Genomic DNA, 16,393 nt, shown 5'->3' on the forward strand with positions numbered 1-16,393 from the left:
TAGTGAGCAGTTCCCAGTAGCAGTCACACATGCCCAATCATAACACCCCCTAAGTTAAGGTCAGTAAATTCTTCCCTCTTGCCATCAATGGTGCATGTTCACATTTTTCTTATCTGTCCCCAGAACACTTTTCTGCACCAAAACAACAACTTGTGTCACTGTCCAAAAACTTATGGACTTTATTTGTAATTTCAGCCACCTAGCATTTTCAACTGGGAATAGGAGAAATTACTCTAGATAGCCTTTGTTGCTAATTACAGCCGGTTATTTAACTTGGCAAACTAAGCTATTTGTGCGAGTGATAAATATACAAAATTGAGTGTGATGCACCGGGGGTGGATGGGGCACAAATTCATTGTCCTTGTTTTTATTTTTATTTGTAGGAGCGCAGATACGTTTTAGGAAGGTTTCTTCAAAGTCTTTGGTCAAGATGATAAACTAACATTGACTTATGTGTCTGAACAGACACTTCTTGATAACCATTTCCTGCTGGAAAATAGTGTTACCACCTGGTGTTCGCTGCAAAAGAAAGAAAACAAGTATGCATTGTGGGTTGTTTTACCAAATCTAATGCATAAGTGACTACTGCACGATAAAAGCAATTACATTGCCTTTTAGCTAGATTTAGCCTTGAGTATTATTGTTTCAGCTTGCACGATTGTGGCATCATGTACGCTAGCGAACAATCAACGAGTCGCTAAAATATGGTAATGCATCTAACGCGAAAACCTAGATCAACCCATCAAGCTTGCCAGGAACCCAACAACTTTGACCCCATCTAAAACAAAAGTCAGTATTCATTGCTCCAGCATCAAAAGTTGGAGGTGACACTGCTTCAGACCGGTCAGTATGTGCGTAGCTAGTAATAATTGTATCAGATCCAGAACTTGCATAGCGTACCTTCAACTACACCCTGAAACCACTTCTATGAGTTCTGTATTTTGCTCTTCAGAATTACTCACTTCTTGATTTCCTCCTCCACCACTTGCACACCCTCTGTCTGAGGGTTCTGGAAGCGGTTGGTGGCGCTGCCAAAGTCACACAGCACGTAGTGTCCTCGGTCATGGAGCAGGATGTTCTCCACCTGCAGAGATTGAAACAAAAAAGTTTTTTTTTGACTAGGGGATGTGACAAATGCAACACTTGCTTTACATTTAAACATCCTATTTTTGTAATCATGTTTCTATTTATTTTTTTAAAGAATAATTTGAATTCCATGTGAATTGGCATTTGAATTGCAGCTTCAGCTTTGTAGTTGCCTTAAACATTTTAGGAAATGTTGTGAAGAACAAAAAGAGAGTATTAAACATTCACACCACTACTCCTTGATCTTTGAATGGTATGTAACAAACTCAAATACTTTTTGGTTTACTTCTGCTCTTGCAACACATTTCTGATCTTGCAACAAATTAATAGGAAAGCCAGGGCAATGTCTATACGGCCCTAAAATGTGAGTATGGTGCAGACTCTGTTGGTGAAGCACTCATGCCTTGAGATCTCGATGGATGATTGGTGTCTTGCACTGGTGGAGGCGGGCCAGGGCCTCACAGGTGTCACAGAAGATCTGTAGCACCTCTGCCTCAGTGAAGCCTGTCTGCAGACGCTGGTTCATCAGGTTAACCACCTGACCGCCTGCAACAAACCAAGGAGGACTTACAATGGGTTTGGAAACACAAGAGATAGTTATGTAATGGTAAGAGGTTTGTATACTAATTAAAATGATTGCGATGGAAAGAGGGGTACCACGACAGAAGTCCATAAGGATAAGGACTTCCCAGACATCTCCTGCTCCTACAGCAGCAATACTGGAATCCAGGAAACCCACTATATTCCTGTGGCCCACAAGGTCCCTCTGCAAAAACACACATGCAGACAGACAGGCAGAGAGACATGCATGCGCTGTTAATAATTCAGAAAAATAAAGTTAAATAATCTGTAGCTGGCTTTCAGGTTCCACACATGCTGCCATAACATCGATGATCCTTGTTGGTTTTTTAGGTTGACTAAGTGTCAGTGTAATGGACTGCTTTAGCATACTGACAGCTAAAGGAGTTTTGTTGAAAGGGCAGGAAGTAAAAATGATAACCCCAAACGTGACAAATTCTACTCCAGAGGGTGTGTCTGCAAGCACTGGTTATCTCACAGCAGGGCCTCCAGTTAGGGAATGGAGGCCCTGGGTTGTTGTGCTGTGTAGCTGTACAAATGCCAACTCAACAGTAGCAGGCTCCAAAAGTGAATTACTCATTTTCTACACACCCTCCTGCTACTGTCTCTTCTGTCTGTACAGTATGTTTCACAAAAATCGAGCTGACAGCATTAACAACATAAAATCAGTGCACATACACACCAAGCTATAATTTGATTGTTTTTTTTTATTATACATTTTGGAGAAGCAAGCACTTAAACATGGTTAATTTTGCTTTGGGATAGTCCTGAAGGCTTTGTGCTCCCGCTAAGCAAAGAGTTTCAGATGATGTTTCAGATGACCACTAACAAGCTTAGCAAATGTGTCAAAAACTTCAAAAACATTCAATTTGAGCAGTGGTCTAAAACCAAAAATATCTTGCCTGAATAAATTCTCAATTGAATGCTTCTTTAACAACAAAACCCCTTCTTGGGGAAAGCTATAGATCCACCCCCTTTATCCAAGGGCGGCAGATAGCCTAGAGGTCAAAAATAAAACATGGTTGGGTTTTAATCCCTGAGCCAACAAGGTAAAAAGAGAAATGCCATTTGGTCATTAAGCAAGGCCCTATTGCACCCTTTACATTGCTCTGGATGGAGGAAGGGAGGAAGCAAGACATTTCTAAATGAGAATCTTTCCAGGCAAGACATATAATCTTACATTTATATATTATTTTAAAATTCCAACATTTTAAGCGGTATGTGTGGCACAAACCTAACTGCCCATGCCTCAAGATACACCATTCCTATAGATAAGTGATGGTAGCAGATTCATGCTTTAGGGATGCTTTCCATCAGGTTTGAACATCTTGTTAAAATTGAAAGATTAATGCATTGAGCAAAATAAAAGGAAAAACTACAAAAGAACCTGCTTCAGTTCACAAAAAATTAAGCTTGGGAGGAAATTCACCTTCTAGCAGGACACAGACCCAAGCACAAGGGAAAACATCATTGTAATGGCTCAAGAGCAAAACGGTGGATGTCTTACAATGGCCCACTTAAAAGTCCTGGGGCCATATTCACAAAACATCTTAAGCCTAAAAGAATTTCCTAGCTTGCTGATTTAGGAGTAACTATAAAAATAAAAAAAAATGGGTGTGTCAGACCTAACTTTAGGACTCCTAGACTTTTGGCCTGAGAGTATTTCACAAAGCATTTCAGTGCCAAAACCATATCCTAAACCTGGGAAATGTTAGAAGTAGTCAGGATGCCTAAGTCGCTAAGACCAAGTCACAAACAAGCCAAAAAGAGCTACTGCCGACAATCCGCCTCATAATCAAGTCAACGTTAGAAACATTGAATGATACTGAGATTTTAAAAAGGTATTACCTTAATCGTGAAGGTATTATGATCAAAGAAACAGAAACAACCCAATAACAACTCGACGCTACTTGGCCAGAGCGAAAATGCAGATATGCAGCGCGGATGAACTACGTATATCTCAGTCATCTGTCAATATTACATCAAACAATAAATACCCTCCCCAGACCCCATATCATCTGGCAAATCATTCGGTTCCCTCAAATCGCCAACTACAAAGAAACAAAGCCGACTTCATGGCCATAGCTGGACCACCTGGTGTAGTTGGTGCTATAGATGGGACACATGATTGGGCAAATTATTGCACCATCAAAAGATGAACACATTTCTTTATAAGCTGCCAGACAAGTAAGAGGCTGACAATTAGCTGAACACATCTTGACTATTCAGTATATCATTATTGGTTTCATGTTTAATCAATGACACTTGCCTACATTTTTATTTTAATATCTTCATTTCAATATGGCAACGACATACGGCCCCTGATCTCAATCCCATTTACGATCTGTGGCACTATTTAAAAATTGCAGTCCACCAGCATAACAACCTGGAGCAAATCTGGGCCAGGTCTTAATACTGTAATTGCAGCAAAATGTCCCTAACAAATATAAAGTGTTGGGATTGAATACCTACTGTTAGGCATGCAGGTACCCTGTATGTGTGTTTGTGTTTCCCCAGGTGTCCTTTATGTTCCTGATTGTGCTCGTTAGTGTTTCCCACCTGGCAGTCATGAGTGCATCGCCTGACTGTTGAGGTGGACCAATCAGTGGACAGCCCTCCTAATTGAACCACCTGTTCCTTTTTCCATTACCCAATCACATCACACATCCCTGGTTTTAAAACCCAGTCAGTTGGTTCTCCTAGGGAGACGCTTTTGCTTTACCCCACATGGACATAGACACTCTTGAGAGACACAGCCTTTTTGATAGATAGATAGATAGATAGATAGATAGATAGATAGATAGATAGATAGATAGATAGATAGATAGATAGGCACATACATCTCACTTTGTCCTGTTTCATGTGAGTATGTATTGCTGTGGTGTTTTGTTTAGTGTTTAACCTGTGTGGTTTGTTTAGTCCCTGGGAAAAGGGGGGATTTTAGCAATTTGCCCTCGGGCATACACAACCCGTAGGAAAACCTTGTCTAAAAACACTAGTTATAACTGAGCGGACCACCCACTATTTTTGTATTGGTTAATAGTCAGCCATGCAGTTCTTGAGGCAGGCAATTCCAGTTTAGGGGTGTTTGGACTATTATTTCATTTCTTGGGTCCAGCTCCGCACCTTTTGCCCAATAATGTTTTATGTTTGACGGTAGCTTTGGTTGTCTGTGTTTGTTTCTCACTGTTCATGTACACTACACCACTTTGCATCAGTTGTTATGGGTCTCTGTACCATCCAGACCTGTAACAACTAGACTGCTAGAGCCACAGGGTTTGTAAAACCTACGCAAAACTTAAAAAAACTGTCCATCTTACAATAATTTATTTCTGTGTCTTATAAAATAAAATAACAAATGTAACGTAATTTGTAATTCAGTAATATGAGAACTGTTCAGGGATCTGAACAAATATACAGTGACTTGCATACGTACACCATGCGAAACTGCAGTATATCAAATATAGCAATATATCCAATCTAGCAGTATATTGTAGCCCAGCAAAACCGAGTGCATAAAATATACTGAATGCTGTCCCAGTATTTTACAAAAGCTTAACTAACATAATTGAATAATAAAATAACATTACAACAATTAAAATTTAGATGCATCATTCTAAACAATTCTAAAATCTTAGAATAAAAGGGGACATGAACTAGTTAAATTGAACACAATTCAGAGCAAATGTTAGCATTCACTGTTCTTTTGAAAAGTGAACACTTTATCCTAAGATTTGCAGTTAATCGTAATTGACTTTCCTACAGGGAAAATGCATATGATTCCGCATTCAAATTCATGATGACAACTAGGAGACACTGATTAAAAAAAATAATTAGCATTAATATACTTTTTGAACTTAATATTGTTGGTAAATTATTATCCTCACAGATTAACAAAAGTTGTCTAAAGTTAGAGCAATGGAATCACATGGCCCAGTGTAGATCACTTGGTAATAGCATGAGCATGGCACTTGTAAGGGCAGGGTGGTGGAGTCCATTACCACAGGGGGCCAGTACAAATATATGCACTCACTATTGAAGGACCTCTGTATAACTAAATGAGAATCTCCAACTGGCACCATTGATAGAGATAAGCAAAAACATGACATTAAAGAACCCAGGTAATGAGCTATGTTATGCAAAAATAATACTTTTCCTTTATTTCAAACAAAAACATATCACTAAGATAATTAAGTTCAAAACCTGCCTGGACCCAAGTGCATCTTACCCTGATGCACAGTTGGAAAAAACAAGACGTTCAATCCTGATGGAAAGTCCAAGTGTCATAGCTAGAGCATTACAGAAATGTGTTACATTTTGCAATCATTAGTCTCGACATCTACAATTAGATGAGACCTCCATGCCAATTGCCTACTTGGAAAGGTTGCCGGAAAAAAAGCCTTTACTTGGGGCAACCAAAAATTGCAAGCACCAGGAGTTTGCTATAGGCCTAGCACTTGGATTTAAAATGGCAGTCACTGGTTCGGGAGCATTTTTAAAGTAAAAGGTCAGAGGTGTCCTAAGAATGTTTTATTTGGATTAAACCAGCAAAAAGTAGGCCCTCCGTGGTTGACACCTAGATTAAAGATACCAAAAAAGCTCAGATCTGCACCCATACCCTTTCCAGGTAGTAAGGTTAACAGTTGGAATAGAACTTCAGCCCACCATGATCTGGATCTCTAACTTGCAGATCTGCAAGTCATGCTCGTTGTTGACATACATCCTTTTAAGGGCACACCGCACCCCCTGATGGGTCCGCACCAGGAAGACAATAGCGAAGCCTCCTGTGGGGAAAGGAATAAAGGATGATTACATTTCAGCATTGAAAACATTGGCCAGTGACTGAATGGCACAGGTTAGGTGTGGCCAGCTGCGTATTCATCGAACCTAACCAGAACATAATACACTAAACTAAACAGAAGAAAACATCTAAAGAGGGATTAACTAAATGTTTGCTTTGTGAGACTGGTTCCTCAAGTCAACAAGCTTTGCTTTGACCTTGACAAATGTCAGAGACAGTGACTGAATCAGCCCAGAGTCATGGCAAGTCAGCCCCCTCCAGTCTCTCGGAGTCAATGAGGTAGACACTGCTGGGTGGTTGACTGTGAGCAGAGTAGCACAGACCTCCTCCAGTTTATCCATTACCTCATCATTACAGTAGAACATCACACAACCCTAGGTGACAGTGAGCCCTCTCTCACACTCATTAACACACATTGTAATTTACAGTTAGTGTGTGTAGGCAGTAGGCCCAGAGCCGAGACTGAAGGGAAGACTGCAGACAGCTGAGCAGCAGGACCGAGACTAGAGACTATGCTGGTGTGACATGCTCCAGCTACTACAGGCACAATGTGCTGACACAGGGCAGCAGGCATATCCATCTCCCTTCGGCCTGCTAATCCATACATGGGAGATAGGGGGTAAAAACACCAATGTGCACACTGTCAGCTAAGGTTATTTTGTTTTCAATACTGATTAATTTGCAATACATTTGGCTAAATATCTTTTGAGATTACTTTTAATTGCCACCCTTTCTAAATTGACATAAGAGGCCTTTTTCCCTTTGACTTGGTTACTGGGTGACTCAACAAAAGGCTACCAAGGGCGGTAGACCCATCATAATTTTGTAAGGCAACATTCAATTTTGTTTGTATTTGACTTGAGTAGGTAGGCCTACATACAACAATGGCTACACAAAAGAGACACAGTTACAAAAAATGACATTCAGTAATAACCTTGATGTAAGGTCTTGACTGGCCAAGTAAATCACTAGATTTGAATGAAATTATACATGTTGTTTATATGCTAAACACAATACTGAGGGCAAAAAAAAAAACAGAAAGAGGCAGGAATTGAAGATGGCTGCATTACAGGCCTGGCAAAGCATCAACAGGGATGACACCCAGCATCTGTTGAAATTATCATTTCAAATACTTCCAGTACCCCAAGATGGGGGGCTAAACATGCTTTCATTTCTAATTGGTTTATGCGATATATCCATTTGGATGAAAAAACCCTTAAATTAAAGCTGACAGTCTAAACATAAACCCAGTATTACTGTATAATTTCCAAGTGCTGGAATACAGAGGACAAAAAAAATCCAATGGCCCTCATTCATGAAACCTCAGAAAAGATCTGATTGAACGCTGGAGAGACTAATGATGATCTCCAAGATTCATGAAACTGTCGCACCTGGTCAAATGAGCGTGGATGTCATTGCATATTGATAAATTGTGAGAATGCCCTGCACCTGTGCTTATTTACATATGACTCACCCGTAATATATGCGTCTGTGGCGCTCAGCAGCCTATGAATTGACAGATTTCAACATAGATTATAGGCTGAAAGGGTTAATTAACCATTATTCATTCTTAGTGACAAAATCAGTACAGTTATTGAACACTTTCACATCTCAGCCCAGAGCCAAAGTCCTTTAAAAGAGCAAGCTCTGCCATCATTAGGTTAACTGCTCAACCCAGAACCACTGGTTTATTTATCCTCTCACTAGACAATTTAAACCTGTTAGCTAATAAAGAAGCCAGCCACTGAAATTATAAGGACCTTTAATGATCTCCAAATACGCCGATATGGCCTGAGTGACTTAGGAAACGCAAGGCAAAGCAAGTTTGTCTAGCGCATTACACACACATGAACAAAAGAGATGAGAAAATTCAGAATAAAGTGAAATAAATAATACAATAATAGCCTACGGTAGTGATGCAAGTATGTGTTATATTCCTCATCATCTTATATTACCTATTATTATAATTTTAAATGTGGTTGTTGTTACAGAGGCTGTTATGATTGTTGTTTTTCGTGATAATTATGGTCTTATTGCGAATCAAGCTCCGACCAGAGGCGAGTTTGATCGTAAGTACACAACAAAGATAATACTGATCTGTTTGTGAAATGATCATTTTAAGATCAAATTTGATTGTACGCACGTTTCATCAATGAGGGCCACTGTCACTGACCAACAACTTTTAGATTTAATTGTAGATGAGATTCACAAGCATGCCAATTATAACAGCTGTAATATCCATGTCAGGGCGAAGTGATGGGACACAATACAAACTTGGAGGAAAATGCATTCACTGTCAAATTATTTTCATGTTGTCTATGAACTACAGTTAAAGCTGTCTGTTATAATATTCTCAGTGATATATTACTGTTGCACATTTGTCCATGTAAGTCTCTATATGTTATAGGTAACTAAGCACACTGGAATTCTGGATCGATTCTAGAACAATGAAAATGTTTTAAGTTATTTTGAATAGAGCTTTATGTGAAATGAAACAAAAATGCTACAAATATTATTTTAAATGTTTATTAAACACTGGCATCTAAGGGTGGAATGTATGTTTGTTTTTTCTATATCAGATTGATTTATATATCAAAGTAGTAATTGACACATTTATAGAATCAGAATACTCATTAGTTGCCGCCCAGTCTTGATAATAATAAGATTATTATAATAAAATATTAACAAGGAAAATATTAAGAAAACAAATCTATGTTGTTCTTAGGGATGATTTATATATTGACAAAATTACTGACTGAAATTGTATGTAAAAACCCTGGAATTAAAATCAGACTACACTGTGAGGACAAGCACATAAACATGTAGACCTGAACACAACATAGTGCGTGTGTTTGCACTGCCAAGCCCCTGCTAGTTTGTGCGTTCTAATCTCAGGCTTCTGTGTGAAATTAGAAGGGATTAGCAACCTTTACACACAGCAGCACATTGACTAACCAGATTGGACAAGCCAACAACAACAAGCAAATTATAGACTACCCTTTCCACTCAACCAAGTGCAAATAAAACTAAAACGCATTATAAAAAAATATAAAGTTCAGTGAATGTTTTTCATGCCTGAAGTGGAGCTATTGCCTATACTATTAAAAAAACATGTCACGCTCATAGAGGTTTCTGCATTATCCTAAATTAACCAGTTGGCATTAAGCTACCATCAAATAAACCATCTAGCACCAGTCAATACTCTTAGTGAATAGAAAACTGAAAGGCTGGTAGTTTAAAATGCAAGCCTTGCGTTTTCCCAACATGCCCCACTGGCTGCATTGTTGTTGTTTTTTTAACAGGCGAGTGAGAAAAATGGTGCAGTGGGCAGACTTCTTCCATGACAAGGCCAATCATACAGCATTGGAAAGGGCTTATGTTATCACACCAGCAATTACACTACATGCCTAAATAAGGGAAAATTATTCTAGCTTTATGTTTCTTTAGACAACAGCAAAACTAGAGCTAGGCAACATTGACAAAATGTACGGATCATAAAAACACATGTAACGTCTATAAAGTTAATAAGCAACCCAACTTTGATTTACCCTTTACACTTCTCCAGCTGCTGTGTAATTTATCAATTGTACTGTTTTCAATACTAGCCTGTATTAGCAGGCTCTACTAAAGGCTAATTAGCAACAACGGTAAAAGGTGATTGATGTATTTTAATTGTTGTTGATAGCTTTCTATTAATCATCCTACCTCTATTTAAAACTACAATACATAGACAACTCATGCAAAAGGTTTTCCAGCCATTCCTCAACTCTCTCAGCAAATAGTCTAATAAATGAATAAATGTTGTGGAACACTGTTGTTCCAATGTTACTACAGATATATTTTTTGAGCCTGAGCAATTAATTGGTTGACTGATATAAGTGGTTTGTTAGTTATTCATCTAGCATCTTATATGCATGTTACTCTGCTCAAAAGCTAGAACAGGCACAAAAGTGAACAACCATCCTTGTGATACAAAAATAATCACATTAATGTCCATGCCTATTACAGTATGTTGGTAGGCTTATTTGGCACATTTCACAAGTGACTTTCAATGTGCACACTTCATTGACGCTATCCCAGCTGCGATGTCATAACAAAATTAGTCGTAAAATAAGTCGGAAGTAAAAGCTCATTTCAAAAGCTTTGAAAACAATTACCTACACTCCATATTGCCTAATCAGCAAGTAGATGGTATGGACATAATTATCTAATACACATCCTCCCATCTTTATCCTCATCACAACACTATATAGTTTGTTAGAAACATCCTTGATGCAAAACATTGTGTTTTTGTCTGCTTTCAGACAGAGGTATTTTCAGGTAGAAGGGAATCCTATGACAAGTGAGGGTTCCCTCAAAAATGGCTACCAATGATAACGTTAAGCTAGTTAACATTACACCTAAAATCTATTTGTTGACATCAAAATGATTACAAACATTTTAGTTACAAATCATTTTCCTTTAAAAATGTTATCATGTTTTCAAGAATGAATGTACTTAACACCAGATCTTAATCAGTTCCCATTGAGATTGTAGAGTAACATGCTCATTTGGACATCAGCCCCCAAAAGTAACATTGAAAAATATATTGTGACAAAGTGTGCAACCCATGAATATGTTAATCTATTCACCGGCAATCGTGTTTCAGCTCATCTTTCCTTAATAGGCCATCTCTGTTAAAAAGCTACATAGCAACAAAAGTTAATTTAGCTAGTATCATGATCTTTACCAAATTGAACATATTAAGTTTTAAACTCCTAAATTCATGGTAAACTCCTACATTTTACAACAATATTGCTATTGGCATTGTATTCTTGATAAATAATGCTAACAGTCTAACTAGCCACTGAGGTAAAACTATTCTTAGCCATCAAGCCCTGTCTAGACAGCATTGCAGTGTGGGTTTTCCTGTCTCAAAAGATTTCTTCAACTAGGCTAATTTTACATTAGTTAGTAAATTTACCATAACTATGAAATTCTGATACATTTCATATTTTGCTTTCCTACATTAGTATTATTACTAACTATGTAAATCATAGGAATATTAGGTTTTTGGTGGATCACTAGATAAGCTGACAATTTGGTTAATAAAATGACTTCCTCTTATTTGTATATGGCAAAGAGCCAAAACGTTTGAAAATTATATTTTGAGTTTAACAAGGCACTGCACATGCATGCTTTGCACTAATCACATGCCCTGTTGACATGAGGTGTTCCTTTTGCAGAGTTTCAGTATAATTTAAATTAAAATGTTGCCCCGTTAACGCTGGTTAATGTGAATGCCCCTAGTCCTAAACCTGCTGTAAAAATACGATTTAATAAGGCATTGTGGAGACTAACAGATGGTGCAAATCTATACAAGTGATTAATAAATAACACTGTTCATCCATTATTCAGCAAATAGGCCCTCTCAGCTGATAGAATGGCAATTCACTTTTACCATAATGTTGCATTGTCCCTAAAGCAGGAGGACCTTGACTAAATAGCGACAATCCAACCAATTAGGCTAGACATTGAGTGGTTCCACCAGAGTCAATGCTAGCATATACTGTGACAGTGCAACAGAACCTCTTAATAGTGTGGATTCTGATCCAGGCAAAGCTAAGCTATATTATACATATTACATTAATGTTTACACTCAACTGTTTTACAAAGCTAAACGTATTGAAAAATACACAGTAAGAACTACATGTTCATGGATGTTAGATTTAGCAATACTAATGCTGTCAAGCATGTAGCCAGGAATTGTGTAGAGCTGCAGAAATTGAGAAAACAAAGCCAGATGATCATCAATGTCATGTAACAGATGAGAACATAGCTCAATCAAATGTGTGTTCATGTCTCAGCCAACAACCAGTGACAACGGCAAGGCCTAACCAACAAAAACCTCCCAATCGAATCTGAAAGACAATGTACACAATTTTGTGAAGCAAGCGCTAAAATATAGACTTAAGTGGAAGGCCTCCCAACTTCCTTGTGAATTTCTTGTGAAATACTGACACACTCACCTAAAGCCCAGATTATTTATTTATATTTTTCTTGATTTGTCATCAAGTGACTATGAATACCTTGTAGGCTAACCTAATGTATGTGGCCTAGTTTCTAAAGTGAGATTCCAATTCCAGGGCAATGGTATTGCCATGAAAGCCCAACCAAAGGGAGAATCATTAATGACAGAAATTAAACAGAGTTGTTTACACACCAGAACCTGTCTCCTTCAGTACACAAGTTGCCAGCTTTGAGATCCCCTTAATATCCATCAACCTGGTGGTCACATTCCAAATTAACCATGAAACCATTAATGACACTACAGCTGTCCCTCACAGCTGATACAAAAGCCACATACAGTACCAATCCCAAACTCCTAAGACCTCTAGGCAGAGGATAGTCCTTAGCATTGATCCTGATGAAAGGATCATTATATCCTCAAGTCAAAAGTAAAACCATCTGTTATTCAATCAAAACACCTTACAACGAACGCAAAACAAGGGCCTATACGTGTCACTATAGGCCAGCCAATAGTGTTAACGTTAAAACTAACTACTATAAGCAACTAACTATTGAGACGCCTGGGTGTAAATTATATTAAGAAATGGCCTATCAATTACTCAAACGTTTTCTTACCTTCAGCAACAATTTCATCAACGGTCACTTGATAGCGTCCGATGGTGAAAACACGTCCAATGAAACTGCCACCGCAGCTGGAGCCAGTGCCTCCTCCACCCACTCCAGAACCAGGCCCAGAACTCACAAGTTCGCGACGTGAATCGAAGAACTTCTTCATTTTACCGTTGTGATAGCAAAGTGTCGATTGGTTTGCAATCAACACCTAACGTTAACTGCTAACTGCTACTCTATCCACAAGAGTTTCTAACTAGATGCTGTTCGGAAGTCCTCCACTGTAGTTAGCCTAGCTGTCTATGGATAACTGAATGACGGTACAGTAGCCAACTTAGGCTGACTAGCTAGCTAACGTTACTCGCTATTACTTAACGTTAGCTAGCTAGAAGACTGTCGTATTGAAAACCCTGTTAGAGATCTTGATTGAAGAAACTTACTAGCTAGTTACCAAGGGCAAACTGTCAATTGTCATAATAGCTTAGGTTAGTTATCTTGCTAAATAGCCGGTTATGAACATACGCGTTGAAACGGTTTAGCTAGCTAAGGAAATGCTAAGTAATCAGTTAACATAGCAACTACCCAATATGCCTATTAGCGTAACAACCCTAGCTAGCGGTTTTGACAGTTACGTTGGCAGCCGACTATTAAGCTGGCTAACGGTATATTATTTACACACATTCCCTATTTTCACCATAAACGCATTTATTTCACCCTTTTCTCCAAAGCAATTGTATTATACCCCTAAAGCTCCTCCCTGGTTTCTCTTCGGTGATTGCCTAGCGTTAGCTACTTGGTGTCCTAACCGGTCCTACCAGCTAGCTAGTAGTAATCCATCATATTAGCCCGTTTTGCTCCTGACCTGTGCGGACAACGGCTTTCTCACTAGGCAGACCTCCACTAAGTAGCTCGTGAGTCGTGCCAGAGATACTTTGGGGAAAACTCCATTGATGATCACATTATGAGTCACAATCAGTTACACTACCCACAAAACCTAGCGGTCACACACGGAAATGATTCCAGTTATTTTGAGAAAGGTCTGTCTAAAATTTGTCTAATCAATGAACTGGAGGCAACGTCCAAGATGGCGGCACGTTGTTTTGAACGTAATTTACGCACTGTCACATACCCCAATTCATGGGCGCTGCCATTAAACTAGTTCCCATTTCACGAGCCCATTTCCGCCAAGTGCACCTGTCGTGAACATTTTGTAACTAGCCACTGTCTTTCACCTATCATCATTGACATTAATATTGACTAACAACATTAATCGCAGCTAGTCAAAAGGCAAATTATCAGGCTTATCGCTCTTTTGAAATAAATAAAAAGCTATACATAACTTCTAGAGTAAGTTATTTTAGAAATGTGTTAATAGCTAGACTACGCATACAAACACGTGGAAAATAAGTATTGTAAAGCAGCAGGTTTGTACTTAGACGTTCAATCTAGCTGATGTTAGTAGGCTACTGTATTGCACATCATCTTCCTTTTCGACACATTTCTAGATCAACCGACGTCTTAGAAAAATAATGTCGAACACAAAATCATAACACAAATCCACAAATAACTTACTTGAATTGTTGAACCGCTGCGAGTTCAAACGGTTGGTGCAGTTAATAGCAACACACACAGACCACTTGAACTTTTTGTGCTTCTTGTTTTGTCATGAGTCCAATGGTAACAGGTGCGAAAACTAGCTAAAAGCTACTGCAATTTACCCACCGAAGAGCGCATAAGATTTTCAGTTTTATCTTCTACGTGTGCATGTGACTGGTTCATGTTACAGTATAAACCTAAAATGTTTATACATTTGTCTGTGAGTGATGGGGGGAAATCGTATCTATGGCGAATTCATAGAAAAATGTAAAGGATATTTTTTATCGACAAATTACTTCTTATGGGACTTTGTATTGGAACTGTCTTTTTGGGCTCGATAAGCCATTGGCTGCATTATCCATTCTGACCACCGAGCCGATGAATATAACTGCCTCCTGACCAGGGGCCCAGTGAGTAAGGCTGCACGATTTACATGTGCAATATCCAAATCGCCAATTTACGCAATTTTCAGCTCTAACAAACAAAAGTAAATGAGATGTGCTTCACGCCATTTAATACTTAATGGTTAGTTTAGTTTAATTGTTAGTTTGAGTTAACACTGCAAGCGAAGTCTTCTTCAAGGTAGCGAGTGGCACCAATATATTGTCCCACATAGCATACACAACAGCGTGGTTATTAAAAGTTACGATGCTTACAATGCCAAATGGTTATAATATGGGTGAAAACAAGGGTTGGGTTTTGCCTAACCAGCTATAAAAACGAACTTTAACTTGATTTTTATCCAGTTTAACAGCACATTTTGCAGGTTATGAACTGAATTTTTTTGTGAGATTATCTACGATGTTTACACCCATGTTTGAAAATCGCAAATCATAACCGTAATTGCAATATTTTCCAAAGAAATCGCGATTCAATATTTCATCCAAATCGTGTAGGCTACTGTCAGGGTTGCCATATTTTAGAGACAGTCTACCCTACAATCACCGACGGACTCCACAAAAACCCCACCCACTTGGTTCCTATGGACATATTGTAGCAATAACTATAGTAAACCTATAGTAATAATATATACCAGTAACTACAGAATTCTATGGTAAGCTGGGCTATAACTATGTTAATCTATATTAATAGAAGAGTAATAACTATAGTAATGTTTTAATATGTATTTCTATAGTTCATACATCTAATAGCACTACAAAGTTACTAGTGAACAGTAGTGAAGAGACAATTACACTGTGCATTAAGAAGTTGACAGACTCCAGGCTATCATAATTGAAAACTGATAATGTTTAAGGAGTTTTACACAATGTTTCCACATAAAACAGGTAGGCTGCAGCTTCTTAATGACTTCTTTTGAGGTGTATACATACACTTTCTCTCTCTCTGCATTGACAGCACAAAGCAATTCACACAAGACAGTTGGACTGCAGCCTTTACACATTTACGCAAACTACACCTTAACCCTAACTGTTGGGATTCTGGAAACATTCTGAAGATCTGGTTGAACCTTGTTTATGTAGACGTGTAGGCCGCAAGCGTGTACATCGAAATTTTCCGCATGTACATTCAAAACCCTGTACTTCCTGTCCCGGGGGGGTTGGGGGGGTGGGCTGAGCCCCAAATGTATTGTGATCCTAGCGACGCCTCTGCAGCCATCCAATAATGTTTTTTTTACATTGAGAAATATTATTATTACATTGTTGCACTATTTGCCTGTGCAGTCTTTCACAGAGAAGTGAACCCCTCAACAAC

The 16,393-nt window shown here is 38.6% G+C and overlaps 1 protein-coding gene across 14 annotated transcripts in view; it reads right to left on the minus strand.

The window, feature by feature from the left end:
• The window catches only part of LOC105014257 (AP2-associated protein kinase 1), a 40,638-nt gene extending 25,840 nt beyond the window's left edge, over positions 1-14,798 (minus strand). For 4 of the 14 annotated variants that reach the window (XM_029124536.2, XM_029124531.2, XM_029124537.2 and 1 more), the window contains exons 1-5: positions 13,091-14,132; positions 6,331-6,449; positions 1,744-1,852; positions 1,490-1,632; positions 963-1,084 (exon numbers count right to left, since the gene is read on the minus strand). In XM_029124536.2, the coding sequence (XP_028980369.2) occupies positions 963-1,084; positions 1,490-1,632; positions 1,744-1,852; positions 6,331-6,449; positions 13,091-13,250 (653 nt within the window). In that variant the 5' untranslated portion in view covers positions 13,251-14,132. Of the gene's footprint in view, positions 1-962; positions 1,085-1,489; positions 1,633-1,743; positions 1,853-3,513; positions 3,650-6,330; positions 6,450-13,090; positions 14,138-14,656 lie in introns of those variants that run through there. The other 10 variants (XM_029124530.2, XM_029124532.2, XM_029124529.2 and 7 more) reach the window with 6 other exon arrangements.
• Positions 14,799-16,393: the final 1,595 nt, after the last annotated feature.

Source organism: Esox lucius, chromosome 13 (assembly GCF_011004845.1).
Source record: "Esox lucius isolate fEsoLuc1 chromosome 13, fEsoLuc1.pri, whole genome shotgun sequence".
In the NCBI taxonomy this organism is placed as follows: domain Eukaryota; kingdom Metazoa; phylum Chordata; class Actinopteri; order Esociformes; family Esocidae; genus Esox; species Esox lucius.